The 27744-nt window shown below is 45.0% G+C and overlaps 1 protein-coding gene across 9 annotated transcripts in view; it reads right to left on the bottom strand.

Moving 5' to 3' along the window:
* The window catches only part of LOC137433011 (F-actin-monooxygenase mical1), a 99457-nt gene that overhangs the window by 55675 nt on the left and 16038 nt on the right, over window positions 1-27744 (bottom strand). For all 9 annotated transcript variants that reach the window (XR_010985619.2, XR_013624420.1, XR_013624421.1 and 6 more), the window contains exons 7-11: window positions 27593-27693; window positions 19930-20187; window positions 14465-14580; window positions 6493-6616; window positions 3333-3405 (exon numbers count right to left, since the gene is read on the bottom strand). Coding sequence is in view for 4 of the 9 variants with exons in the window: in XM_068125384.2 (XP_067981485.2) it covers window positions 3333-3405; window positions 6493-6616; window positions 14465-14580; window positions 19930-20187; window positions 27593-27693 (672 nt within the window). In the remaining 5 variants the exon portion in view is untranslated. The remainder of the gene's footprint in view (window positions 1-3332; window positions 3406-6492; window positions 6617-14464; window positions 14581-19929; window positions 20188-27592; window positions 27694-27744) is intronic.

Below are 27744 nucleotides of genomic sequence, written 5' to 3'. Positions count from 1 at the left end.
GCTCCACGCACCCATTGCTCGTGCACCGCGCCCACCGCGTAGTCCGAGGCATCGGTGGTGAGGGCGATCGGTGCATCGGGCGCCGGGTGCGCGAGCATGGTGGCGTTAGCCAAAGCGAGCTTCGCGCCCGTGAACGCCGTGTCCATCTGCTCGGTCCAGGTAACGTCGCCTTTGCCCGGCTTACCTCGGAGAGCTTCGTGCAGGGGGCGCAGGAGCTGGGCGATACGGGGCAGGAACCGATGGTAAAAGTTCACCATGCCCAGGAACTCCTGCAGCCCTCTGATCGTGCGGGGGCGCGGAAACCCCTTCACCGCCTCCACCTTGGCCGGCAGGGGGACGGCTCCGTGCCTGGTGACACGGTGCCCCAGAAAATCGATTGTGGCGGCGCCGAACCGGCACTTTGCGGGGTTCACAATCAGGCCATGCTGGCCCAGGCGTTCGAAGAGCGTGCGGAGGTGGCGTAGGTGCTCTTCGCGGGACGCGCTGGCGACGAGGATATCGTCCAGGTAGACGTAGACAAAATCCAAGTCGCGCAGGACGCTGTCCATCAGTCGCTGGAACGCCTGAGCCGCATTCTTTAGACCGAAGGGCATGCGCAGGAACTCGAAGAGTCCGAATGGCGTGATGACCGCCGTCTTCGGGACGTCCTCCAGCCTGACGGGGACCTGATGGTAGCCGCGTATGAGGTCCACCTTCGAGAAGAAGGACCTGCCCGCCAAACGGGCGGAAAAGTCCTGAATGTGGGGGACGGGGTAGCGGTCGGGAGTCGTGGCGTCATTGAGACGGCGATAGTCCCCGCACGGTCGCCATCCCCCGCCGGGCTTCGGCACGATGTGCAGCGGCGACGCCCAAGCGCTCTCTGAGCGCCGAACGATGCCGAGTCGCTCCAGGGTAGCGAACTCCGCTTTTGCCACCGCCAGCTTCGTCGGCTCGAGGCGGCGTGCCCGGGCGTAGACCGGTGGCCCGACGGTGGGGATGTGATGGGCCACCCCGTGCTTGACGGCCCCCGCCGAGAAGGTGGGCCGCGTGAGGGCCGGGAAGCCGGCGAGGAGGCGGGTGAATGCGTCCGCTGCCGGAAGCGTACAGACCAACGTGGCCGGAACCGAATCGTTCGGCAAGCCGCTTGGCAAGCCGCTCGTTGAGCTGGGCAACGCACATGCGAGCGAGCTGAACGTCTCGGCCTGGACAAGCCGTCTGCGCTTGACGTCGACCAGGAGCCCATTAGCGCACAGGAAGTCCGCGCCAAGCAGTGCCATGGGCACGTCGGCGGTGACGAACGTCCATCGGAAAACCTGCCCTCCAAACCGCAGAGAGAGGCAGCGTTTTCCGTACGTACGGATGGGCGTCCCGTTCGCGGCAAGCAGCGCGGGGCCCCCACCCGCGGCGTGCTTGTCTGACGTGCCGGCGGGAATGACACTCACCTGTGCTCCCGTGTCGCACAGGTAACGGCGCCCGGAGAAGGTGTCCGTTATGAACAGCAGGCTGCTCGAACGGCCGGCGCTCATCGCCACAATTGAGCGCCGGCCCGGGCGTTTCCCGACCCGTTGAAGGAGCACGGCGGATGACACCGCCGAGCTTCGTGGCCGAACTTGGCGTGGAACCAGCACCAGGTGGTGGAGCTGGAGGAGCGCGGCTGGCTCCGCCAGGCCGGTGGAGTCGACGGGTTTCCCCGCGGTGGCGGTTTTCGCCGCGGCGGTGGGCGGGGCGTGGCGGCGTTCACGAGGTGCGTATCAGCATGCTGCTGAACCACAGCGTGCTGTAGAAGATGATGCTGTGGAACATCAGCGTGCTGTAGAAGATGATGCTGTGGAACATCAGCGTGCTGTAGAAGATGATGCTGTGGAACATCAGCGTGCTGTAGAAGATGATGCTGTGGAACATCAGCGTCGAAGGCCGTGACGGCCACGCCAACGCTCGCCCGCGTGTCCGAAGCGGCGAAGTACTTGTCCGCCTCGGCCGCCAATGCTCGGGGTTCCGTTAGCCCGGTCCCGGCCAACGCGAGGCGAACCTGCGCTGGAAGTTGGCGACGGAAAAGCGCCCGGAATAGCGAACCGGGGGCTTCGTCGCCCAACAGTGACAGCATATGGTCCATTCGGACCGACGGGCGCGTCTCACCGAGCTCGGGGAGATCCAGGAGGCGATCGGCCCGTGCGTCGTCCGTGAGGCCGAACGTGGCTAGGAGTAGCCGCTTGAGTGCCTCGTACTTGTGGCCGTCCGGTGGGTGGCGAAGGACGGACACAACTCGAGCGGCCGTGCCGGGCCCGAGGGAGGCGACGACATGGCAGTAGCGCAGGTCGTCGTTGGTGAGGCGCCGAAGCTGAAATTGGGCTTCGGCCTGGACGAACCAGACTTCGGCCTGAGCCTCCCAAAATTCCGGAAGTTTGACGAAGGCGGCCATGGCGATGGCGTCGCGTGTGGAAGGATCGCTCCGGCAGATCCAACGTCGAGGGTCACCAGTAAAGCGCGGCGTTACGCGCGCTGCTTGTGAGCAAGGAGGAAGCGGACAAGCGGTAACATATACATGTCTTTATTGTAAGACTACACTGTAACACTGAACTCCTCCGGGCTGGTCGCCCGGTGTATATCATGAGGCCACGCCTACCCCTCGGGCGTGGCCACCGCCCACTTCGTGCGTGGAATGATGTCACCACGCCAGTGGGCTTTTGTGTCCGCCACAGCATCATATTTCATCGCGTTGTTGTTGAGTCATGGCAAAACTTGGTGGATGAGTTGGTTTGGTGACGACAACAAGCCAAGTAGATTTTGGTTCAGGTTCAGATGCAGATCCGGCCTATCAGTGGGATACAAAACGTGAACTCTTCAGCCTGGCGGAGGTACGCGTTCTACGGAGTGCCATTCTAGTTTATGAATGTCTTGGACTTGGACTATTTTGAATTTGGACTATTTCTTTTTTCTTGTCTTTTTTTTCGCATATGTCTTGGACTATTTTGAATTTGGACTATTTCTTTTTTCTTCTTTTTTTCCGCATATGTCTTGGACTATTTCTTTTTTCTTGTCTTTTTTTCGCATGTCTTGGACTATTTCTTTTTTCTTGTCTTTTTTTCGCATGTCTTGGACTATTTCTTTTTTCTTGTCTTTTTTTCGCATGTCTTGGACTATTTTGAATTTGGACTATTTTTTTATTTTTTTTCGCATATGTCTTGGACTATTTTGAATTTGGACTATTTCTTTTTTCTTCTTTTTTTCGCATATGTCTTGGACTATTTTGAGTATCATTAGTATTACTTTTTGAACTGGCGATGTAGGCCTACAACGAAGTGAAGCTGAAAGGAAACATTTGCATTCCTTGCGTTTTTATACCCAACACTTACCCTGGCAGACTGAGCTGGACTTGTTATTGGGAAGAACCGGTGCAGAATCATCTGTCATGAACAGGTGCTGGACCTGCAACAAACATACGCAATACGAATGAAGCAAACATTGCATTGCTTTTTTTCGTACAATATCAAAAGTACATTGAGGATGTACACATGAGAAGACCTCAGTGTACTTTTCCACAAGTGACAAGGACTTTCGTAGATAATGGCACAAGTTCAGATTCGAAGCAGAAATGACTTGGTCTAAAATCTCTGTCCAGAAAGTCAAGTACGACTATGCTGCAGCACTTAGGTTTTGTGAAGGTTGTTGTGTCCTGTATCTTGAAGTGGGGTTTTGAAGGTTTGTTTCAACACAATTTATTCAAATTGATTCTGAGACGTTCAAGGACCATGGAAAAGCTCATCAAGTTGGACAGCTTGTCCGGCGACCCCAACGCAAGCGACTCCGCCGGCCAGCTGACCCACTGGCTTCACTCCTTACGGCTCTACACAGACTTGGTCCCGGAGATTACAGACGCTCAGCGATTGAACGTTTTGTCTTGCAACGTGTCCCATACCATATATGAATATGTCTCCCATTGCACGACCTATGCTGAAGCCGTAGCAACTTTGACGGCACTTTATGTAAAGCCGTGCAGCACTGTATACACGCGGCATCTTCTAGCGACACACAGACAGGAGACTAAGGAATCGCTGGAGCGATACGCCCAGATCTTACGGCAGTTTGGCAAAGACTGTGCCATCTCGGATCGCACGGGCATAGAGTGCACTGATGATTTAGTGCACGATGCTTTTATAACTGGGCTCCAGTCTCCCGCGATTCCACAATGGCTCCTCGAGAGCAAAACGCTGGACTTCAAAACAGCTTTCGACAAAGCCAGAGTCCTCCAGACGGCTCAAGTCAGATCTGAAACTTACAGCCGTCCATTCGTAACTGAAGGTGCTACGCTACGGCCTACGCTGATGATCATGGGGAGTCCTCTTGAGGAAGTTCAGTCACTCCTGGGTCTCTCTATCAGCAGTGATCATTCTGGCAGACAGGTTGGTGGTGTCTGTCTTATACCACCTCCTTTCTGGTCTTCCACCCTCTGCTTGTTCGATGCTTTTTCCCCCCCAGGTTTCTGCAGGTCACACACGGTCCACCATCAACCCCTTCTAGTGAAACTCCCAAAATCCAGAATCACTGCTCACCTCCACTTATTCGTTCGTCTTTTTTCCTGGCGAAAGAATCAACCTCCACATCCTCTTCAATCTCATTTTCCTCCAAGTCTTCAATACAGCTGTTTACCACAATCTCAGATCACCCCCCCATCCCAAATTATGATCTTTTCTATCCCCATTATTCCCCCCCTCCCCCACTTGCACCCCTAAGACCATCTCCTTCCAAATTTCCAGTTTCTCCTTCTTTATCCATCTTGTCCACCCCATGCGTCATCCCCTAACCCTCATTTCTCACCATATACCTTATTTGTCCAAGTCTCCCTATATTTTGTCCTTCAACCCTGCTGTTGCTTTTTTCCCCATCTTTCTCCTGTTCCTTTTGTTCTGCTGCATCCTTATCTATTCAGTAATGAAGCTGTTCTGCGAGCCTTGACTTTCCATACCAAAAAGATTCTGCTCAGTCTGGCTTGTTTTTCCAACAGTTAGGCTGCCTTCATTTAGATTGTAGGATGTGAGCTACCTCTGGACCATACTGTCAGGCACAACAAGAAGAGGTCACCACCATACCCAAAGCAACAATGACACATTGTTTTGTCCGGACTGCTAGTATTCCTTAATTTTGGAGCAAAGTCGTTTAGCAGTGGCTTCATCTGGTGCCTTGTGGGCTCATGAGAAATATCCTCTTCTAATTGGAGCAAAAAAACACCCCTTCTAATTAGTGGATTTGGCTGTTTCAGGCACACCCATTGCTGACAGGTATATATAATCAAGCACACAGCCATGCAATCTCCATAGACAAACATTGGCAGTAGAATGGGCTGAACTGAAGAGCTCAGTGACTTTCAACGTGGCACCGTCATAGGATGCCACCTTTCCAACAAGTCAGTTCATCAAATTTCTGCACTGCTAGAGCTGACCCGGTAAACTGTAAGTGCTGTTATTGCGAAGTGGAAACGTCTAGGAGTAACAGCAGCTCAGCCGTGAAGTGGTAGGCCACACAAGCTCACAGAATGGGACCGCCGAGTGCTGAAGCGTGTAGCACGTAAAAATCATCTGTCCTCGGTTGCAACACTCACTACCGAGTTCCAAACTGCCTCTGGAAGCAACGTCAGCACAACAACTGTTCGTCAGGAGCTTCATGAAATGGGTTTTCATGGTCAAGCAGCCGCACACAAGCCTAAGATCACCATGCGCAATGCCAGGCTGGAGTGGTGTAAAGCTCGCCACTATTGGACTCTGGAGCAGTGGAAACGCGTTCTCTGGAGTGATGAATTGCGGTTCACCATCTGGCAGTTGGACGGACGAATCTGGGTTTGGCGGATGCCAGGAGAACACTACCTGCCCGAATGCATAGTGCCAACTGTAATGTTTGGTGGAGGAGGAATAATGGTCTGGGGCTATTTTTCATGGTTTGGGCTAGGCCCGTTAGTTCCAGTGCAGGGGAATGTTAATGCTACAGCATACAATGGCATTCCAGATGATTGTGTGCTTCCAACTTTTTGGCAACAGTTTAGGGAAGGCCCTTTCCTGTTTCAGCATGACAATGCCCCCGTGCACAAAGTGAAGTCCGTACAGAAATGGTTTGTCAAGATCGGTGTGGAAGAACTTGACTGGCATGCACAGAACCCTGACCTCAACCCCATCGAACACCTTTGGGATGAATTGGAATGCCGACTGGGAGCCAGGCCTTATCGCCCAACATCAGTGCCCAACCTCACTAATGCTCTTGTGGCTGAATGGAAGCAAATCCCCGCAGCAATGTTCCAACATCTAGTGGAAAGCCTTCCCAGAAGAGTGGAGGCTGTTATAGCAGTAAAGAGGGGACCAGCTCCATCTTAATGCCCACGATTTTGGAATGAGATGTTCGACGAGCACATATGGGTGTGATTTTCGTGTGGCTACATACTTTTGGCCATGTAGTGTATGTGGTTGAAACAACAATCATTCTCTTGTAAAAAATAACTGCAGGAATGGTAAATGTCAACAATCTCACCTGCGCAGGCTTGAAGTGCATCGTCAGGTTCGGGTACCGTGTGGCTGGGTCAATGGTGAAGCGAGAAAAGACAGAACTGATATTTGTGGAAGTTGTCTGGGGCAGCAATTGAAACAGACTTTCCCTGAAATAAAAAATAAATGAGCAAAAAAGTAAACAAAATACAAATAAATAAAAAGGGATGCCACACAAACACAAAATAAAATTTTGAGTTCTAATATTCAACTACATATTTAAGATAGCATTTAAAATCACGACATTGGTCCAAATCCTCAGGACCTTACAATTTAAACAAGGAGCTGATACTCCAGGTCTCCACCTTTTGGGTGGTATCAGGAACAGATCTGTGCAATATGAAATGTAAATGTTCAACGGTTTTTGAAATATCTTGCACACAAAAGTACATGGACGGATGATCGGGCGGTCGGTCGGACAGAGCTCATTTTAACACCTCCCCACCCTGCCCCCTAACACCCCCCACCCCCCCCCCCGTCTCCGGGGTGGAGGACACAAAGGAATATTACTACTCAATAGACATGCTGAAAAAATAGAGATGCAGTTAATAATTTAACTGTGAATAAACTGCTGAGACAACTGAAATTCCAGCTTAAGATCTAATTTGGATCTAATTTATACCATCAATTTAATCAAAACTAACATCCACATCCCTTTCTAATCAACATAATATCTATGCCAATGACATTTGGTGAGGGTATCGACACACAATGACATTTTCTTTTAAGATACCGTGGGATATTTGACATCTAACGTATTTGCAAACAGGCAATGAAATTGGGCTTTACAACCTCCTATAAAGGATGGCATGTCTTACACATATACATCACTCTTTGCTGGCACAACACCTGGATGGCTGAGTTGAATTGGACTACAAAGGTGGAGAGAGCCTTAAGAGCAAATAGCTCAGAGGTGAGCATGCTCCAAACGGAGTTCTTCTGCCATTCTGAAGCCTAGAACACCTGATGAGGGCGCTGTCGGCCTACCTTAGCTGACAGTGGAGTAGGGAGTGACAGCAGCGAGTGAAAGCTCTGACCTCGCTGTTGACGATGGATTTAGCTCCTAGACGATGGATACTGCTCGGAAGGGTACAACGAGACGTTGGTGTCAAGCGATTCAAGCTTATGAGACAGATATTGAGAAATTAGAGGCAGATCATGAGACAGATATTGAGAAATTAGAGGCAGATCACAAGACAGATATTGAGAAATTAGAGGCAGATCACGAGACAGATATTGAGAAATTAGAGGCAGATCATGAGAGAGATATTGAGAAATTAGGGGCAGATCACGATACAGATATTGAGAAATTAGAGGCAGATCATGAGACAGATATTGAGAAATTGAGGCAGATCATGAGACAGATATTGAGAAATTGAGGCAGATCATGACAGATTTTGAGAAATTAGAGGCAGATCATGAGACAGATATTGAGAAATTAGAAGCAGATCACGAGACAGATATTGAGAAATTAGAGGCAGATCATGAGACAGATATTGAGAAATTAGAGGCAGATCATGAGGCAGATATTGAGAAATTAGAGGCAGATCACGAGACAGATATTGAGAAATTAGAGGCAGATAATGATACAGATATTGAGAAATTAGAGGCAGATCATGAGACAGATATTGAGAAATTAGAGGCAGATCACGAGACAGATATTGAGAAATTAGAGGTAGATCATGAGAGAGATATTGAGAAATTAGGGGCAGATCACGAGACAGATATTGAGAAATTAGAGGCAGAGCATGACAGATATTGAGAAATTGAGGCAGATCATGAGACAGATATTGAGAAATTAGAGGCAGATCACGAGACAGATACTGAGAAATTAGAGGCAGGTAATGATACAGATATTGAGAAATTAGAAGCAGATCATGAGAGAGATATTGAGAAATTAGAGGCAGATCATGAGACAGATATTGAGAAATTAGAGGCAGATCATGAGACAGATGTTAATAAAATAGAGGCAGATCATGCTAGAAAGTTGAAATGGCAGAAGGCTAGGCAGGTTTCCATGCTGAAGTGTGTTTTGTTTTGGGGCTTGTCGAGTGTTTGGTGCCTTTTTGTATACAGTGTCAAGGCTCAAAAGAAGAGCTAGTACACTTAATGGATCAGGAAGTAACAGGACAAAAGGAAGAGTAGAGAGATGGGGTGCGGAGACTTCGACAAACAATGTGTGTGGGAAGGAATGGGGGCAGGAAGGATATATGGGGTGGACAAGATGGATACAGAAGGAAATTCCCAGGAGAGAAAAACTGGAAACCTGGGAGGAAGCTTGGGGTGGGTTGGAGCGAGGGAGGTTAACGTGGGCAGTAGGGATCATGGTTTTTGGATTGGGGATGATCTGAGATGGTGGTGAACAGCTATGTTGAAGACCTCGAGCTCGAGGAAAGAATGAGTTTGAAGAGGATGTGGAAAGTTTGTTCCACAGGCTGTAAAAAAAGAAAGAAAGCAAAAGACCAAAAACAAAGAAAACAAAGCCCCTTCTCAGGTTAAGACTCATCTTTGTTAGTGTTTTAATTATCAGAGCTCTTCATGATGCCCCTTCACCATGTGGCCTAGTTTTTGTGTTTCCTATTTACCTTTCTTGAGCCTTTAATATGTCAGGTTGTTCCCTCATGGTATGAACCCACTTCTTTGTTACCAATCCTTACCTCTTCCATTTTCTAAGGTACATTCCATATTAGTAAAACATGCCTCGTACAATGCAGACACTTCGACAGTGGTGGTTAAAGGGTTGGGTGAGTTTTTACTGATGGGAAAATCACCGACCTGGTTCAGGGTATGATGCTATCCACTAGTGCTTGCGTCGGGCAGAATGTCTCTACCGCAAGCTTAGCTAGTTGCCAAAGTGAGCTCGTATGGACTCCACGGTTGTCTTTTCCATCCCTGTACCTTCAGGGAAATAAGGATGTGTTTGTGGAGGCTGCAGGGAAAGGTAGACTGCTGTACCCATTTTATGGGATTGCCCTATGCCCATGCTATATGGGAGATCGTCAGGACACAGTTGTATTTCCTGGACCAGAACTATTGTTTTACTTTTCATTGTATACAATATGGCCTCCCATTTAGAGAAAAGGAAGAGCCACTCATGCCTCGTTATGGAGATTTGTGAATGCTGTTTAGAGGAGACTTCGGAAAGCTCACCGCCTCCAAGCATGAAGGGTGAAAAATGTCTTTTAGGGCCGTTATTAGTATTTTTTTTTAAAGCCATGAAGATTCACACATTTGTGATATGTTCAAAGAGTTTATTTCAGTTTATTTTAATTTTGTTTGCACAATGATCATCTATAAATGAACACTTATTGTAGTGTTGTCCTTTTCTGTGTAGTATTGAATTCTGTTATTGCCATTTTTGCCTTATTTTAGATTTTTAGAATAAAATATCCTACAACAACCGACCTTCCTTGATGGTCTCCAAATGAAGTATTAACCAGGTGAGACCCTACTTAACTTCCAAGTTCCAAGATCATGTACACTGACACAGATATGTCTCGGACTACAATATATAATTGTTGTTTAACCCAATAATTAGGCTTCCAGTGAGATTCCCACTGGAAGCCTATTGCTCTTGTAAGGATCATTATTCCCACACATTTTGTGGAAATGATTCCGAGAAAACCAGTTATAGCTACCGATACGAATCTTTAACCCATTATAATAACTTAGTGCATAATGAATTAAATTTTTGCAATTTTGACTTACATTGGCTGCCATTGCCTATGATGTCATAAACTTTAAACATCTTCTCCAGAATCGCTGAACAGATCAACGCGAAAGTTTACAATTATGATCGCCTAGCCATGGGGATAAAAGTTTGCGAATAAACGTCATCGGTCACGTGGTTTGGCGGCCACATTGGATTTAAAAATAAACCTTTAAAAACCCACTTCTCCAAAACCGCTTATGCGATCGATATCAAAATTGAAACACGTTTACAATCCGATGGGGGGGAAATATTTGCAAACTATGACGTCATCACTCATATGGTTTGGCCGCCATGTTGAATTCAAGCAAAAAAATTCAATACTCTTTTCCAGAGTAACTCTTAACGGATCAATGGAAAATATCATACATATGATCAATTACTGATGTGGGAAAAATATTTGTAATCTGACGTCATCAGTCATGTGATATAGCGGCCATCTTGAATTTAAAGAAAACCTTTGAACATCATTTTCTCCAGAACTGCTGAACGGATCAATCCGAAACATCCATACGCATGATTGACTGCACGAGGAATTTTGGTTGCAAACTATGACATCATCAGTCACATGGTATGGCAGCCATTTTGGATTTAATGAAAAAAAAAAAATGAAAATCTACATCTCCAGAACTGCTTAACCAATCTAAACCAAAATTTACAGGCATGATCAACTACCCATGAGGAAAATTTCTTGAAAATGATGATGTTATCAGTCACGTGGTATGGTGGCCATTTTGTCTGAAAGCCTATCATCACTGCTCGCAGTTCTAGTCTATCATTGTTATATTAGTGGGTTCTACCCAACTCGTACACTATTGCTCACCTATTCTATTATAGCACTACAGCCTTATTATTTTGTATGCAGCCTGTAGCTGGTGTTTGCATAATTTCTGGGAGTGCAGCTGTGCCACTGATGCAGTGCCCCCCCATTTCCAGTAAGCCTGTACTCATTTTGCCAACCTCGGAAGGAGGACATGCTGAGTCAACCCACCTTGTGTTATTTAAACGGCCTGACAGGGGCCTCAATACCCTAATTGCTAAGGCCCAGTTGCATAAAATTGTGATTGCGAACTGTGATTCCTTAGCGAAGGATTTCCTAAAGTTCTGTTGCATAAAGAACCTTTGGGAAATCTTCAAGGAAGCTGTTGCTATGCCAGGCAACCAATCAGATTAGGGATAGGAAGAGGTGTCCGAAAGCAAGAACAGGTGATTTTACATGACACTTGTTATATGTTGCATGGGGAACACGTGATTGAGGATGAAGGTGGAATTATAATTCTTGTATAAAATTCATTTGATTGGTATTGAGCATTTTATGGTAAATGTGTTAATGTGTGCAGTAAATGTTTGGAAACTTTCTAAGAATGGGAAAAGTGTGAGATTATAAAAGTGAAATGCGAGTGCGAAACAACAAGCAAAATATTCTGGATGTCATAGAAGAATGAAATTTTTGTTTTTTTTCCAAAAACAAAAAAAAAAGTTACCCTGGTCACTGTACCACGGCTCAGAGTGTTCAGCGATTTTTGGAAACTCAAAGTTGAAGTGTTTAAGGACGTGGGGGGAGGTGGGAGGGGTGGGTGGTTGGTCTAAAGTTTAAGGAAGTTTTTAAGGAAAAATTTAAGGATTATTCAAATACGCAACCAACCTCAAATTAAGGGTGTTCTTAAGGGGAAACTTAAGGAAATATTTAAGTCCTCAGATCTTGCCTTAAGAATGTTTTATGCAACCGAGATATAGATCTTAACTTAGGACCTTTTCAATGCTGGAGGGGCATGGGTGGATTCCTTGGCGACTGTAGATCTGTTTTTAAAAAAAAAAAATTATTTATAAAATCGGTATCGAAACATGCGCAAGAGTTGAACCGAAAAAGTCGTGAAAGCTCAGCACACGAAAAACATTTCTGTGAAAATATGGCGTCAGCACAAGAAAAACATTTCTGTGAAAATATGGCGTCAGCACAAAAAAAACATTTCTGTGAAAATATGGCGTCAGCACAAGAAAAACATTTCTGTGAAAATATGGCATCAGCACAAGAAAAACATTTCTGTGAAAATATGGCGTCAGCACAAGAAAAACATTTCTGTGAAAATATGGCGTCAGCACAAGAAAAACATTTCTGTGAAAATATGGCGTCAGCACAAGAAAAACATTTCTGTGAAAATATGGCGTCAGCACAAGAAAAACATTTCTGTGAAAATATGGCGTCAGCACAAGAAAAACATTTCTGTGAAAATATGGCATCAGCACAAGAAAAACATTTCTGTGAAAATATGGCGTCAGCACAAGAAAAACATTTCTGTGAAAATATGGCGTCAGCACAAGAAAAACATTTCTGTGAAAATATGGCATCAGCACAAGAAAAACATTTCTGTGAAAATATGGCGTCAGCACAAGAAAAACATTTCTGTGAAAATATGGCGTCAGCACAAGAAAAACATTTCTGTGAAAATATGGCGTCAGCACAAGAAAAACATTTCTGTGAAAATATGGCGTCAGCACAAGAAAAACATTTCTGTGAAAATATGGCATCAGCACAAGAAAAACATTTCTGTGAAAATATGGCGTCAGCACAAGAAAAACATTTCTGTGAAAATATGGCGTCAGCACAAGAAAAACATTTCTGTGAAAATATGGCGTCAGCACAAGAAAAACATTTCTGTGAAAATATGGCGTCAGCACAAGAAAAACATTTCTGTGAAAATATGGCGTCAGCACAAGAAAAACATTTCTGTGAAAATATGGCGTCAGCACAAGAAAAACATTTCTGTGAAAATATGGCATCAGCACAAGAAAAACATTTCTGTGAAAATATGGCGTCAGCACAAGAAAAACATTTCTGTGAAAATATTGCGTCAGCACAAGAAAAACATTTCTGTGAAAATATGGCATCAGCACAAGAAAAACATTTCTGTGAAAATATGGCATCAGCACAAGAAAAACATTTCTGTGAAAATATGGCGTCAGCACAAGAAAAACATTTCTGTGAAAATATGGCGTCAGCACAAGAAAAACATTTCTGTGAAAATATGGCATCAGCACAAGAAAAACATTTCTGTGAAAATATGGCGTCAGCACAAGAAAAACATTTCTGTGAAAATATGGCGTCAGCACAAGAAAAACATTTCTGTGAAAATATGGCGTCAGCACAAGAAAAACATTTCTGTGAAAATATGGCGTCAGCACAAGAAAAACATTTCTGTGAAAATATGGCGTCAGCACAAGAAAAACATTTCTGTGAAAATATGGCGTCAGCACAAGAAAAACATTTCTGTGAAAATATGGCATCAGCACAAGAAAAACATTTCTGTGAAAATATGGCATCAGCACAAGAAAAACATTTCTGTGAAAATAGGGCGTCAGCACAAGAAAAACATTTCTGTGAAAATATGGCGTCAGCACAAGAAAAACATTTCTGTGAAAATATGGCATCAGCACAAGAAAAACATTTCTGTGAAAATATGGCGTCAGCACAAGAAAAACATTTCTGTGAAAATATGGCGTCAGCACAAGAAAAACATTTCTGTGAAAATATGGCGTCAGCACAAGAAAAACATTTCTGTGAAAATATGGCATCAGCACAAGAAAAACATTTCTGTGAAAATATGGCGTCAGCACAAGAAAAACATTTCTGTGAAAATATGGCGTCAGCACAAGAAAAACATTTCTGTGAAAATATGGCGTCAGCACAAGAAAAACATTTCTGTGAAAATATGGCGTCAGCACAAGAAAAACATTTCTGTGAAAATATGGCGTCAGCACAAGAAAAACATTTCTGTGAAAATATGGCGTCAGCTACAAGAAAAACATTTCTGTGAAAATATGGCATCAGCACAAGAAAAACATTTCTGTGAAAATATGGCGTCAGCACAAGAAAAACATTTCTGTGAAAATATGGCGTCAGCACAAGAAAAACATTTCTGTGAAAATATGGCGTCAGCACAAGAAAAACATTTCTGTGAAAATATGGCGTCAGCACAAGAAAAACATTTCTGTGAAAATATGGCGTCAGCACAAGAAAAACATTTCTGTGAAAATATGGCGTCAGCACAAGAAAAACATTTCTGTGAAAATATGGCGAAAAAAGTAGGGAGAGGGCTGATTAGGGTTAAGGCAGCAACTTTAACCCTTAAGCCAACACCAGGCATACTACAGGTAATAGTTATTGATTCTCCTGTCAATCAGGCTAACAAAATAATTATTTTAGGGCTTCACCTTTATATTGGCATACTCAACTTAAGAAAACCCTCACCTCTCAGCAAGCAGGGTGAGTGGTTGTACCCCCTGGGACCAACCTCTCACCATCCAGGCAGAGTCAAAAACCGCCAGAAATCCACGTGCACACCCCGTTCCCATTGGCCAGAAAGGCTGTAGATAGACAAAGCAGGAGGATGCAGTTACCGAACTGGTTTGTTAACCTTAAACCTTCAATATTTCCACACACTCCAAGTCAGACAATGTCACAAAGGCATTACAACAAGGAAAGTTGTGGCCTACTGTGATGTCAAGGCAGAAAGTTCAGCCTATCCACCACGGTCAAGGCTTATACAAACATTATATGGTGAAGACAATATATTTTTCTCTGAATAACAAAGATGTCAACCGACGGTAACAGCTCTCAAGCCTACCTGAAAGCTTAAACCCTAATTAGCCAGACTGTACAGAATGTTATCAAATGATTTGGAGATAAAGTATCAAAACAGTAGCAAGATGCCCTTTTCAACCGAACACATTACCTTCGTCCCAAATGTCCTCAAATATAGGAAAACTATGTTATATGTTGGCTTTTCTTTTCTTTTAGACCTCTTTAGATGCCGTCTTGTATAAACAATCTCAAACATCTGAAGCCAGGCAGGAGTAAAAAAAAAAAAAACATTCAAAAAATATTTTCTTCATCGTTATTCTACTAATTGCTATAGTTTGTCTGCTGCTATATGGTCATATTTTAGGGTTTTCATCACTTCATCCCTCATTTATCATTTCTTTCCATCCGACTCAACTCTCTTTGAGCATTCACTTGCTTTCGAAGAAATTTTCCTTAATGTACGACACATTACACATCCAAGATCAAACCTCCACTGCAGACTCAAAACCTCATCAGGATGCCAAGTCAGTTGAATCATGCAAGGCCCTAAAGTAGTTAGGAGACGGTACCTAGCAGGTTCAAAAGCCGAATTGTTGCGAAAGATATAGCAAAAAAAAGTCTTAAATGTACAAGAAAATACAAACCAATAGGACGTGTGACTTCACCTTCCACCTGAAGGATGGCATGATCCACAATACAGGTGCATCCACTGACAGTACAGGTGCATCCACAATACAGATTGCAATCCCAGTCTGATGAAGTTTCAAACATCAGGGATAAAACCCACGAAATGGCAGTTCTGATACCCACGTCATCATAATGTTACTGTCCATTCAGGATTGCTGATTCAGTTTGGTCAATAATATTGACAAGCCTTTCTTCTTGCTTTTAAAATTATTATTTTGTTGTTTAATAACTTTCCCAATCCATATCGACTTTATTCCGATGTTTGCAAGTTTATATTCGTGCCAGGAAAGGTTTTTGTAGTATTGGTGCCCTTTCATCCATGACATACCTGAGCTTGTCCCTTTCCCTACAGGATTTATAATAACCGTTTAGTCTTGCTGATTAATCTTTAAGACAGACATGGCAATGTCCAAACTGGTATTCACATTCATAATACTTTGCACAATGGCTAGTACTGGCAAAGTAGACGTGCACCTATAATACTGTGCAGAATTGCAGATGGTTCAGGGGGAGTGAGAGGCTGAAAGTATAATTATGGATGTAGTCCGGTTCAGTATGTTCTTTTCGTTCAAAGTTTTTGGAGATTAGCAAAACTATACATTTTTGGAATATTCAGAGCATGAGGAATCCAAAAATTAATGTTTACATTTGCGTAGACACCTTTGCGAAAATGACACTCAGGACAATGATGAAGATTTCTAAAAGCATATTCCTGAACGGTATAGACCTATTAGATCCTGTGTATAGGACTTATAGTTCAATCTGATACTAACAAAGCTGCTTTCTTGCTTTATAAACCCATACCTATAACTTCAAAGGACTTGCAATATCATGTATTATGTAATACGGTTATATCACAAATATAAAGACAATGGTTTTCAATTACCTTTGTTTGTTGCTTTTCTATAACCCTGAGCACTATTTTGAGGCCTTTATTGGATTCCTTGACCCAGAAAACATAGGATTAGCATATTTAATTAAGTTTCTAGGTTGACAAGAAGCCGAGATAGCACAAAATATGTATTTTATGGCGGCCATTTTGAAAATCCAAAATGGCGGCCATGCAGGTGTCTGTGCAAATGCCAACATTCAATTGATTCCAAAAATGTACAGGTTTGCTAATCTCCCAAAATTTTGAACGAAATTATATTTGTTAACATAGTGAACCTGACTAATAGGATGAAAGCAGGACAGAGCGGCCGGAAACAGGACAGGGCGGCCGGAAACAGGACAGGGCGGCCGGAAACAGGACAGGGCGGCCGGAAACAGGACAGGGCGCCCGGAAACAGGACAGGGCGCCCGGAAACAGGACAGGGCGCCCGGAAACAGGACAGGGCGCCCGGAAACAGGACAGGGCGCCCGGAAACAGGACAGGGCGCCCGGAAACAGGACAGGGCGCCCGGAAACAGGACAGGGCGCCCGGAAACAGGACAGGGCGCCCGGAAACAGGACAGGGCGCCCGGAAACAGGACAGGGCGCCCGGAAACAGGACAGGGCGCCCGGAAAACAGGACAGGGCACCGGAAAACAGGACAGAGTGGCCGAAAGCAGGACAGAATGGCCGAATTTCAGGACAGAATGGCCGAATGCAGGACAGAATGGCCGAATGCAGAACAGAGTGGATGAAAGCAGGACGGAGTGGCCGAATGCAAGTCAGAATGGTTGAATGCAGGACATAGTGGCTGAATGCAGGACAGATTGGCTGAATGCAGAACAGAGTGGATGAAAACAGGACAGAGTGGCCGAAAGCAGGACAGAATGGCCGAATGCAGGACAGAATGGCCGAATGCAGGACAGAATGGCCGAATGCAGGACGGAATGGCCGAATGCAGGACGGAGTGGCCGAATGCAGGACAGATTGGCTGAATGCAGAACAGAGTGGATGAAAGCAGGACGGAGTGGCCGAATGCAAGTCAGAATGGTTGAATGCAGGACATAGTGGCCGAATGCAGGACATAGTGGCCGAATGCAGGACATAGTGGCCGAATGCAGGACATAGTGGCCGAATGCAGGACATAGTGGCCGAATGCAGGACATAGTGGCCGAATGCAGGACATAGTGGCCGAATGCAGGACAAGGTGGCTGAATGCAGGACATGGTAGCTGAATGCAGGACATAGTGGTTGCATGCAGGACATAGTGGCCGAATGCAAGTCAGAGTGGCTGAATGCAGGACAGTCGCTGAATGCAGGTCAGAGTGGCTGAATGCAGGTCAGAGTGGCTGAAATCAGGACAGAATGGTTGAATGCAGAACAGAATGGCTCAATGCAGGACAGAATGGCTCAATGCAGGACAGAATGGCTCAATGCAGGTCAGAGTGGCTGAAAGGACAGAATGGCTGAATGCAGGACAGAGTGCCTCCTCGACAGGATAAAGTGGCTTAAAGCAGGACAGATTGGCCGAATGCAGGATGGAATGCTTGAAAGCAGGGTAGATTGGCTGAATGCAGGACATTGTGGCTGAATGAAGGGAATAGTGGCTGAATGCAGGACATAGTGGCTGAATGCAAGACATAGTGGCTGAATGCGAGACAGTGGCTGAATGTAAGACATAGTGGCTGAATGCAAGACATAGTGGCTGAATGCAGGGCATAGTGGCTGAATGCAGGGCATAGTGGCTGAATGCAGGGCATAGTGGCTGAATGCAGGGCATAGTGGCTGAATGCAGAGCATAGTGGCTGAATGCAGAGCATAGTGGCTGAATGCAGAGCATAGTGGCTGACTGCAGGACATAGTGGCTGAATGCAGGACATAGTGGCTGAATGCAGGACATAGTGGCTGAATGCAGGACATAGTGGCTGAATGCAGGACATAGTGGCTGAATGCAGGACATAGTGGCTGAATGTAGGACATAGTGGCTGAATGCAGGACATAGTGGCTGAATGCAGGACATAGTGGCTGAATGCAGGACATAGTGGCTGAATGCAGGGCATAGTGGCTGAATGCAGGGCATAGTGGCTGAATGCAGGACATAGTGGCTGAATGCAGGACATAGTGGCTGAATGTAGGACATAGTGGCTGAATGTAGGACATAGTGGCTGAATGTAGGACATAGTGGCTGAATGTAGGACATAGTGGCTGAATGTAGGACATAGTGGCTGAATGTAGGACATAGTGGCTCAATGCAGGACATAGTGGCCGAATGCAAGTCAGAATGGCTAAATGCAGGGCAGAGTGGCTCAATGCAGGACATAGTGGCTGAAAGATTTAGGTCCACATTAGCTTTATGCATCCACATCAACTTTATGTTTCTGAACACGATCTATTTTGGCTTTGTTCGTGAACTTTGAAAAACAGGTGCGTTGGTAACTAAACAAAGCCGGTGGGTCAAATGGAACAGTCCACAGCAGCACCTTCAATCAACTTTTCTCGAGGAAAACTGACGGTTTTGGAATGATCGTTGAGATAAAGATGCACAAGAGAAACAAATCTTTTGGACGAAGTTAAGCAAAACATTGTGCCCTTTGTGACGTCTCTAGAAATAGTAAGTATCCTGTTTGGAATAATTAGCCTGTCCCCTGCACACCAGGAGACGGGGTTTTGTAATTACTTCTTCGTGTGTGTGTGTGTGTGTGTGTGTGTGTGTGTGTGTGTCTGGGCTGTTACTTTTTTACCATTCGAGCTATTAATTTTGTCAAAAGGTCAAAGGTCAGCGTCACATAAAGTCATCAGTTTTCATCCATTTGACCTGAAATTTGAATTCCCCATTTGAGTTTTGTCATCATATTTTCAATAAAGCTTTATTATGAGTGTATGGAGAAGGCAAATTCATAATTTGGTCCAAAGGTCAAAATCACATAAAATCGTCAATTTTCGTCAAATTGACCTGAAATTTAAAGAATTTGCATATTGGGTCACATAATTGGTTCACCAATCAAAATCTAGAATCTCTTGTTTTTTTTTTTAGATGTAAAGCTGAAACGTCAAGACTGCATAAAATCACCACCTTAAATTTTGTATTTTTTGTTAAACTGTTTTCGTTATTTTGAGCATACGGAAGAAGAAGAAGAAGAAGAAGAAGAAGACGAAGAGGAAGAAGACGACGTCTGATTACAAATGTATGCAGGCTTTGCATTTTCAGATGCTTTCTAGTTTTATTTGACTACCAGACAGAGAGAGAAGGAATATTGCTTGCCCACACTGTGTGCATGCGTGTGCCGGATGAGACGCCATACAATATTCCCAAATGAAGAGGCAAAATACTGCCAAACTGCAGGCCTTTAGAAGTGCAAGGAAGCCGATTCATGTTCTAGTGTTCAAAATTAGAAATTCAATTTAAGTTCCTCTTTTCTCGAACAGTGTTTATGCAATTTACCTTTGACTTTTTGTTTATCATGTTATTTGAAAGATATTTAGGCCAAACGTATTCATTGTACGCATCCCGACGAACATTCACTCTTTTATTAAGCAAAAAAAAAGCAATCGATATAAAAACAGATCTCCCATACCTCCATGAGTCCATCTCCAACGAGGCAGGCGAGAAGAGGGTAGCCTGCCACGTGTCTCACCAAGGAGGAGTGCTCACCCGCATGCATGCACGTAAAGTCGAACACCGCCACGTCCATCTCACCCTGCTTCCTAAATGCAAAGTCAAGGTGTGGAAGCTGATATCCGGTTGAGAAATCCGCTGCCTCGTGTGCATAGCCTTGTAGTGCATCCCAGTTCACGTTTTCTTTTGCCAACAAAGCTGCAGCGTCATTAAGGTCCTGGCAACAATTAGAAAGAAAAGAAGAATTAAACTTTGGCTCACACTGACAAAGTAGAAAGCAAGTAGAAAGTAGCACTGAAACTAGAACGACACTCGGTAGAGTGCATACATCCGCGAACCTGAATCACACCGATAGGCCGGATTTAACAAAAGGAACAAAAGAAAGAGAAGGGGGAAATTAAATGGAGACGGATAACAAGGGGTGTGCGGATAAGGATGAGGAACCGGGGAGAATGCAAGGGGTGGACAAGGCGGATGCAAAAGCAAAGTGTGTGAGGGGTGCGGTTAATTGGTGTAGAAAGGATCATGGCTTTGGATGAGGGATGATCTGAGATGGTGGTGAAAATCTATCTTGAAGATCTGGGAAAAAAAAACGAGATTGAAGAGGATGTGAAAGTTTGTTCCACAGGTGAAAAAAAAAGAGGAATGCATGAGTGGAGGTGAGCAGTGATCCTGGATTTTGGAAGTTTCCCAATAAGGGGGTTGTTGGTTTGTGTACCCTAGCTGTAAATGGTGTGTACCCTAGCTGTAAATATCTGGGGAGGGGGTTGGGAGGGGGGCCAAACACGGAGAGGGCAGAGGGTGCAAGACCAGAAAAGAGGTGGAAGAAGGCAGAGACCACCGACCTGTCTGTTGTGGCAAAGTGATAGCCCCATAGACTCAGCTTCATTGCATGAGATTCCAATGATCTTGGAGACCTCACATGGTTTCCACGGTGTCAATATAACCAAGGGGTGAGGCAGGGGTGGCAACCAAAAGCAGAGAGCGGTACTCCTTGGAGGTGGATAAGAGTGCCAACGAAGGACTTTACATGACGGATGATGCTCTGTCGGTGACTGGCTTTGGAGGCCATCTTAGAAGTGTGGTATGCCCAAAAAAGAGATCATGGCTGAGAGCAAGGCTAGAGAGTTTAAATGATTGAACTTCTTTGAGAGGGTTGTTGAGAAAGTAGATGGCAGGGCAAGTTGTGCTTGCCATACGGTCTTTTCGAGGAGAGAGAGAAGAAGAGAGAAGAAGAGAGAAGAAGAGAGAAGAAGAGAGAAGAAGAGAGAAGAAGAGAGAAGAAGAGAGAAGAAGAGAGAAGAAGAGAGAAGAAGAGAGAAGAAGAGAGGAGAAGAGAGGAGAAGAGAGAGAAGAGAGAGAGAGAGAGAGAGAGAGAGAGAGAGAGACACACACGCACACACAAACACACACACAAACACAGTGGGATTTCTCATGATCGAAGGACATATTCCAGGTGTTTGACCAGATTGTGATTTTATCAAGGTCTGAGGTGAGGGAGGAGACAGAAGGATGAGGGATTTCACTAAATCATCAGCAGCAAGATAAAGAGGATTTTCCAGAGTCAGAGAGATCATTGATGAAAATTATGAATAGCAACACTGTCTTGGGGAACTCCAGCCTCAACAGGGAGAGGAGGTGAAAGGATTCCGTTGAAAGCCAGACGTTGGACATGAGAGTGGAGCAACTCAGTACTCCATTGTGGAATTGGTCTTGGATGACATATGGAGACAGTTTAAGAGCAAGGAGGGATGCCAGACTGTATCAAAAGCCTGGGATATGTCTATAGAGATGGCCCTGATAGCATTTCTGATAATGAGGGCCGCCATCCATTAATTTAGCTTCTCCAAGATAAAACAGACAATATATACCTAAGTACAACTGGAAAAAATGCTTTATTGAACGTTATCATTCAAAACAACTTAAGGGGGAAGGGCATTCTTAAAAACAAACGATTCCTGAAACAAAAATGGGGGTACGTAAAAGGATCCAATAGGAAAGGTAGGATTGTATAATTTATAGCATGGACCGTGGACGCATCGGAGAAATCTCGATGTACTTAAGTAGGGAAACTGTAGCTTAAGATTGTTTATGTGTCTTCACACGGGGGGTGAAGCAGTGCTAATTCGTGTAGGGATCAAGGCTAATTTTCCCCAGTAAGTGATTTCCCTTCTGTAATTTACCCTTTATGTTTTGCTGACAAGGCCGGCCATGAAAACCTCAATTAAACAACAACAACCACCGATAGAACCAAAGCAGAGCCGATCGGACTAAGCCCCGCCCAAAGGACCTAATACGGAAAAAGGCCACGCCCCTACAGTGGTGTGTGGGGAGGTGGGGAAAAAGCCGGCAGGCCACGCCCCTGAAGGTGATGATTGGCCGAGAGGAGCATGGGGTGAGTTGGAAAGAGCTTTGCCATTGGTCGATGGGAGGTCATCGAGAAGCTTTGAGTGAAGAGGAAGAGCACGTCTCTTGGTTCTGATGAAGAAGCTTGGCCATTTTGTGTGCTTCTGAGGAGAGCGTTTTCCTGCGACGATCGTTAAGGAGCTTCGATTATTGTTGGCGCAAGGGAGCTGGAGGCTCGGAGAACACCGAGAGGGCCATCTTGGCTGCTCGCTTCAGGCTCGTTGCACTCGCGATGTTGGCCGGTGCCATATTGGGTGCTCAGGCGCGGGAAGCGTTGGACATGGCCACCACTGCCGACCTCACTAAACGATCTCGTTGAGACCAAAGATAAGTGCACTATAAAAAGGGATTTCATTTTATTGTGTCACTTTTCTCCTGTGTGTTCATATTTGAGACTGTGGAGGGTCCCTCAAAGTAGGATACATTTTACCTCAACATTTATTTAATCATTGCTTTATTTTCATTAAAATCATTATTGTTGAATTTTCCTTGTCTTGTTTGCATGGTTTTGGGTTTGGGAATAAGCCCGTGTGTTTCGTCAGGTAAACGTCTCACAGCCTCCATCTCGCGCGCATCATACCGCCAAAAATTCGGCAGCTGTCTTGGGAGTAAAAACATTCGGCCATTCGTCATCCAGTGGTCTTTATCGCTGGTGATGTGACAATATATTTTTACTTCAAATGTATTCAAATATATTCAAAATGACAATGTATTCAAATGTCAAATGTTAACCCTGGTGTTGGGCTAGCGGCTAGGGTGCCGGTTTAGGATCCTAGGATCCTTGGTTCGAATCCCGGTCGATCGCTGAATTAACGCCAGGGGGGTTGACTCAGCCTGTCATCCTTCCGAGGTCGGCTAATTGAGTACCAGTTCACTGGTAATTCCCTGTTTGTCGTTAAAGGCGGCAAAAAGGGTTGGCGTCAGGAAGGGCATCCGGCCGTAAAACATTGCTTCAAAAAGGGGACCAAAAAACAACAACAACCACGGTTCCCAAAAAAGGCCAACCCCCGCTTGCGGGGAAAAATGGCCTCTAAAGGTGGTTATTTATATATATTATTCAAATGTTGTGTTTGTGTCCTTCCCTCTCTCTTCCCATCTTGTCTACCGCTCCCCTTATTATATGTTTTATGTGTCGGTTTGACTTTTTGTGTGATTAATGTTAGCTCTTTCACAAGCCTCGATCTTGTATCCCCCCCCCAAAAAAAAACAACAACAAAAAAAAACACCGGAGGCATTATGTTTTTGAGTTGTCTGTTCGTCTGTCCATCTGTGATAGGTTTTCGTTACCGTGATAACTTGAGAACAGCTGAAAGGATCTTAGTCAAACTTGGTGCAGCTATGTATAATGGGGTAAAGATGAACTGATTTGATTTTGGGATCACGAGGTCAAAGGCCCAAGGCCAGGTCATGTTAGGTAGAAAATCCCGTTACCACGATAACCTGTGAACCAGTGATGGAATTCTGCCCAAAATTGGTACAAGTATGTACTATGATGCAAAGATGAACTGATATGAGTTTGGGGTCAAGAGGTCAAAGGACAAAGGTCAAAGTCTGTAATAGGTCTATAACTTGAGAACGACTGAAGGGATCCAATTCAAACTTGGTAAAGGTTTGTATAATGATGTAAAGATTAATTGATTAGATTTTGGGGTCAATAGGTCAAAGGTCAGATGTCCCTTCAGGTAAAGATTCTGTTACCGAGCTAACTTGTGAACCAGTTATAGGATTTTCACTAAACTTGGTATAATTATATATTATGATACAAAAGTAACCCGATTCGATTTTGGGGTCAAGGGGTCAGAGATCAGAGGTCATGTTAAGTTACAATTATTTTGTTACCGAGATAACTTAAGAATGGCTGAAGAGATCTTCTTCAAACTTTGTGCAGGTATGTATGATGTGGCAAAGATGAACTGATTAGATTTTGGGGTCACTAGGTCAAAGGCTAAAGGTCAGAGGTCATGTTAAGTAAAAATTATGTTGCTGTACCAGCTTGTGAACCAGTGATGGGATTTTGAACAAACTTGGTATAAGTATATATGATGCAAAGATGAACCGATTGGATTATGCCATCAAGAGGTCAAAGGTCAGAGGTCATGTTAAGTAAAAATTATGTTGCTGTACCAACTTGTGAACCAGTGATGGGATTTTGAACAAACTTGGTATAAGTATATATGATGCAAAGTAGAACTGATTGGATTATGCCATCAAGAGGTCAAAGGTCAGAGGTCATGCTTGGTAAAAATGTGATAACTTGAGAAACGCTGAAGGGATTTAAATCAAACTTGGGACAAGTATGTATGATGATGTAAGCATGAACTGATTACATTTTTGGGTTAAGAGGTCAAAAGTCATGTTCGGTAAAAATCCTGTTACTGTGATAATTTGTTAACCAGTGGTGGGATTTTGCCGAATTTTGGTACAAGTATATATATATTATGATGAAAAGATTAACTGATTATATTTTGGCATCAAGGTTGAGGAGTGAGGTGATTTTGTGATTTTGGTGAGGTCAGAGGTGATGTCAGGTAAAAATGTGATACTTGAAAACAGCTGAATATATTTAAATCAAACTTGGTACAAGTATGTGTAATGATGTAATAATGTGGGTGGAGGCATATCGGTTGATGTCGAAGAGTGCTGTTCTCGTTATTTATTAATTCCCTTTCTGATAAATTCCGCACCAAACCCCATCCAATTTCCTTTCGTATTTACCACCACTTTCCTTCCCCATCTCTACTCCTCTTAACTAGTCTATATTTTCTCTCAACTGCTACTACTCTACCACCAACCTCTCTCATCATATGTTCAGATTGTCCTACCTCCCCTCCCACCCTCCCTTTCTTTCTTTCTGAACCCTACAACCATCTTTCCACTATTCAGCCATTTATCACCACTCTCATCCATCCCCACCTCCATTTCTGCAACTGACATCTGCATCAACCATGCATACATAATATGCAGATATCTCTTAAATTAAGAACACCAGCAAGTTGTCCATGCCCGCACTGGATTCTAAACAAGGTGGGTATGGAGGTGGTAAAAATGCAAATGGCGTCCTCTGTCATCGAGCCAGAAAGCTGGGAGCAAGAATTCACTTTTATTGCCACATCTGATGCAATTTAAGCACTCTATTGGCGACAAGGTGCTCCAATTTTGAAATTGTTTATTCAGCATTTGCAGCTTTTTGATGCCTAGGATCCGCAATAAAAATTTGTATTGGTGTCAAAGCCAGTGATCAATTACAAATGTTGCGGATATGGGATTTGGCCTCCATCCATATCCGCTTGTAAATATTCCCCTATTTCCTCAATACTCCCCAACTATCCCCAATCCCCCATTCCCTAGTCCCATTGTCTGTAAACAACACTCTGTAGAACCGACCTTCCCCTTTTTCCCCCATTAACTGTCGTGCCCAGGTTCACCGCATCTCACGTAGACAACTATAGGACCTCTTGCTAGTTATTCTTAGTCTATGTCAGTTAAGGACTCGTTTCCATTAATTCTGACTCTTTGTTGCACCAGAATGTGATTGTATGGCACCAGTAGTGAGTTTAGGACCTCCCCATACCTCCTCCCATCTTCCTCATGAAACAACAACAACAACAACAACTACAACAACAGCGCGCGGGGAGTGTGCGTCCTCACACCGGCTTGGTTAGCCGCCATTGCCCATGTGCTCCGACGGGGTTACCACGAAGGGGCTGCCTGTCAGCTCCTCGTCAAGGGCGGAGCCCAGTAACCCCCCCGCACCCAATAAGAAGCGGCGGGCCGATTCCATCTGGGGCGGAGCTAACGAGCCGAGGGCGTGTCACTCCCCGCTGGATATACGCAGCGACTTACCGGAGGTGACGTCAGAGATGCGCCCCCAGCTTGAAGAAGAACCAGTCGCCACCTCCGAGCGCTGAGAGACCTCCCTGCATCTTTCGGACCGTGTGGATCCTGTCCCTGAGCCAAGGTGCACCTTGTGCTGACCATCGACGACCTGCCCTTCCTTGCCATCAATCCCTGTGTGAGTCAGTTTTGTCCTGTTTATCTGTGGTCTGTCGGGGCTACTATAAGGCCGTGATTAAGTGCCCACCTTCCTATGCTGTCCCTCTTGTCCTTGTAATCTAAACGTTCCGCATATCCCATATTATAACCTCCTCCGGAGGTCTTGAGAACTGTACCCCTGGTGTCGTGTCATTTAGCCCAGCTGTTGTGTCCTTTCCTTAATTGATTTAGCATAGCGCGACTCGGCCAACGTTCGAGTATAATCGGGTAAACTGTGCAGACGCGGTCATACCAAACCGCTCGGTAAACTAACATCCAAAACCGCGTCTGTAACACAAATCAATAGGAGGATTCTGTTCTCCCCTCTGGGCCGGTGCCCCTGCCTCACACATAGCGCGGCTTCACGCTGTTGAAACCAAAGTGTTCAGAATCATTGGAATCTCCCACGATGAAGCTAACTCCGAGGGCCTTTCACTCACTCACCGCAGGCAGGTTGGTGGTCTTTCTGTCTTCTACCGACTCCTCTCCGGCCTTGCTCCACCAGCTCTCTGTGCTCTGTCCCCCAAATATTCCTACAGGTCGCACAAGATCTGCCAGCAACCCTCTTATGGTCAAACTGCCAAAATCAACACTCTCTGCTCTCCTTCCCTCTTTCATTCCCCTTTTCTCCCGCCTCTGGAACAAACTCCCTCACTCTCTTCAATCCCACTTCTCCCTCCAGGTCTTTAAAACAGCTGTTCACCACCATCTCTTATCTTCCCCCATCCAAAACCTTGATCTTTTCTACCCCCGCTAATTCACCCCAGATCCACATTTTTGAAATACCAACTTCCTAACTTCTTTCCTGGAAGTCCTTGCAGTGTCCATGTGTTTTATACCTCTCCCACCCCTCCCCCCCCCCCCCCTTCCCACGCCTCCTCCCCCCAAGTCCTCTCCCTCCCACAGATCTCCCGATGTGCAATTTCTCTACTGTTGTACTTGTGTGCTTCCCTCTCTCTCCCCATCTTGTCTACCACTCCCCTTATTATATGTTTTATGTGTCTGTTTGATTTTTTGTGTGATTAATGTTAGCTCTTTCACGAGCCTCGATCTTGTATACAAAAAAACAAACAGAAAAAAAAGTATAAGTACTGTGTCGTCACCGAACAAAGTCGACACAGATCACATGGTATTGTTTAGTTACAAAAGGAGAAAAGTGAATGTCCTGGCTTGCAATGTCATACCTGCAGCAACACGCCCTTGTTGATGAGGCTCTGTTTCTTGGCAGTCATCACAAAGTAATGAGTTTCATCGTTGTAATACACGATGTTCTCCAAGTCTATACCTGAAACAAAATGGAGGAGTGCGTACATTTGTGTATACGTGCAAGAATGAG

This window comes from Myxine glutinosa, chromosome 8, assembly GCF_964187855.1.
Source record: "Myxine glutinosa chromosome 8, kmMyxGlut1.1, whole genome shotgun sequence".
Classification (NCBI taxonomy): Eukaryota; Metazoa; Chordata; class Myxini; order Myxiniformes; family Myxinidae; genus Myxine; species Myxine glutinosa.
The sequence above is the reverse complement of the archived record's forward strand: the minus strand, read 5'-3'. Positions and strand labels throughout refer to the sequence as shown.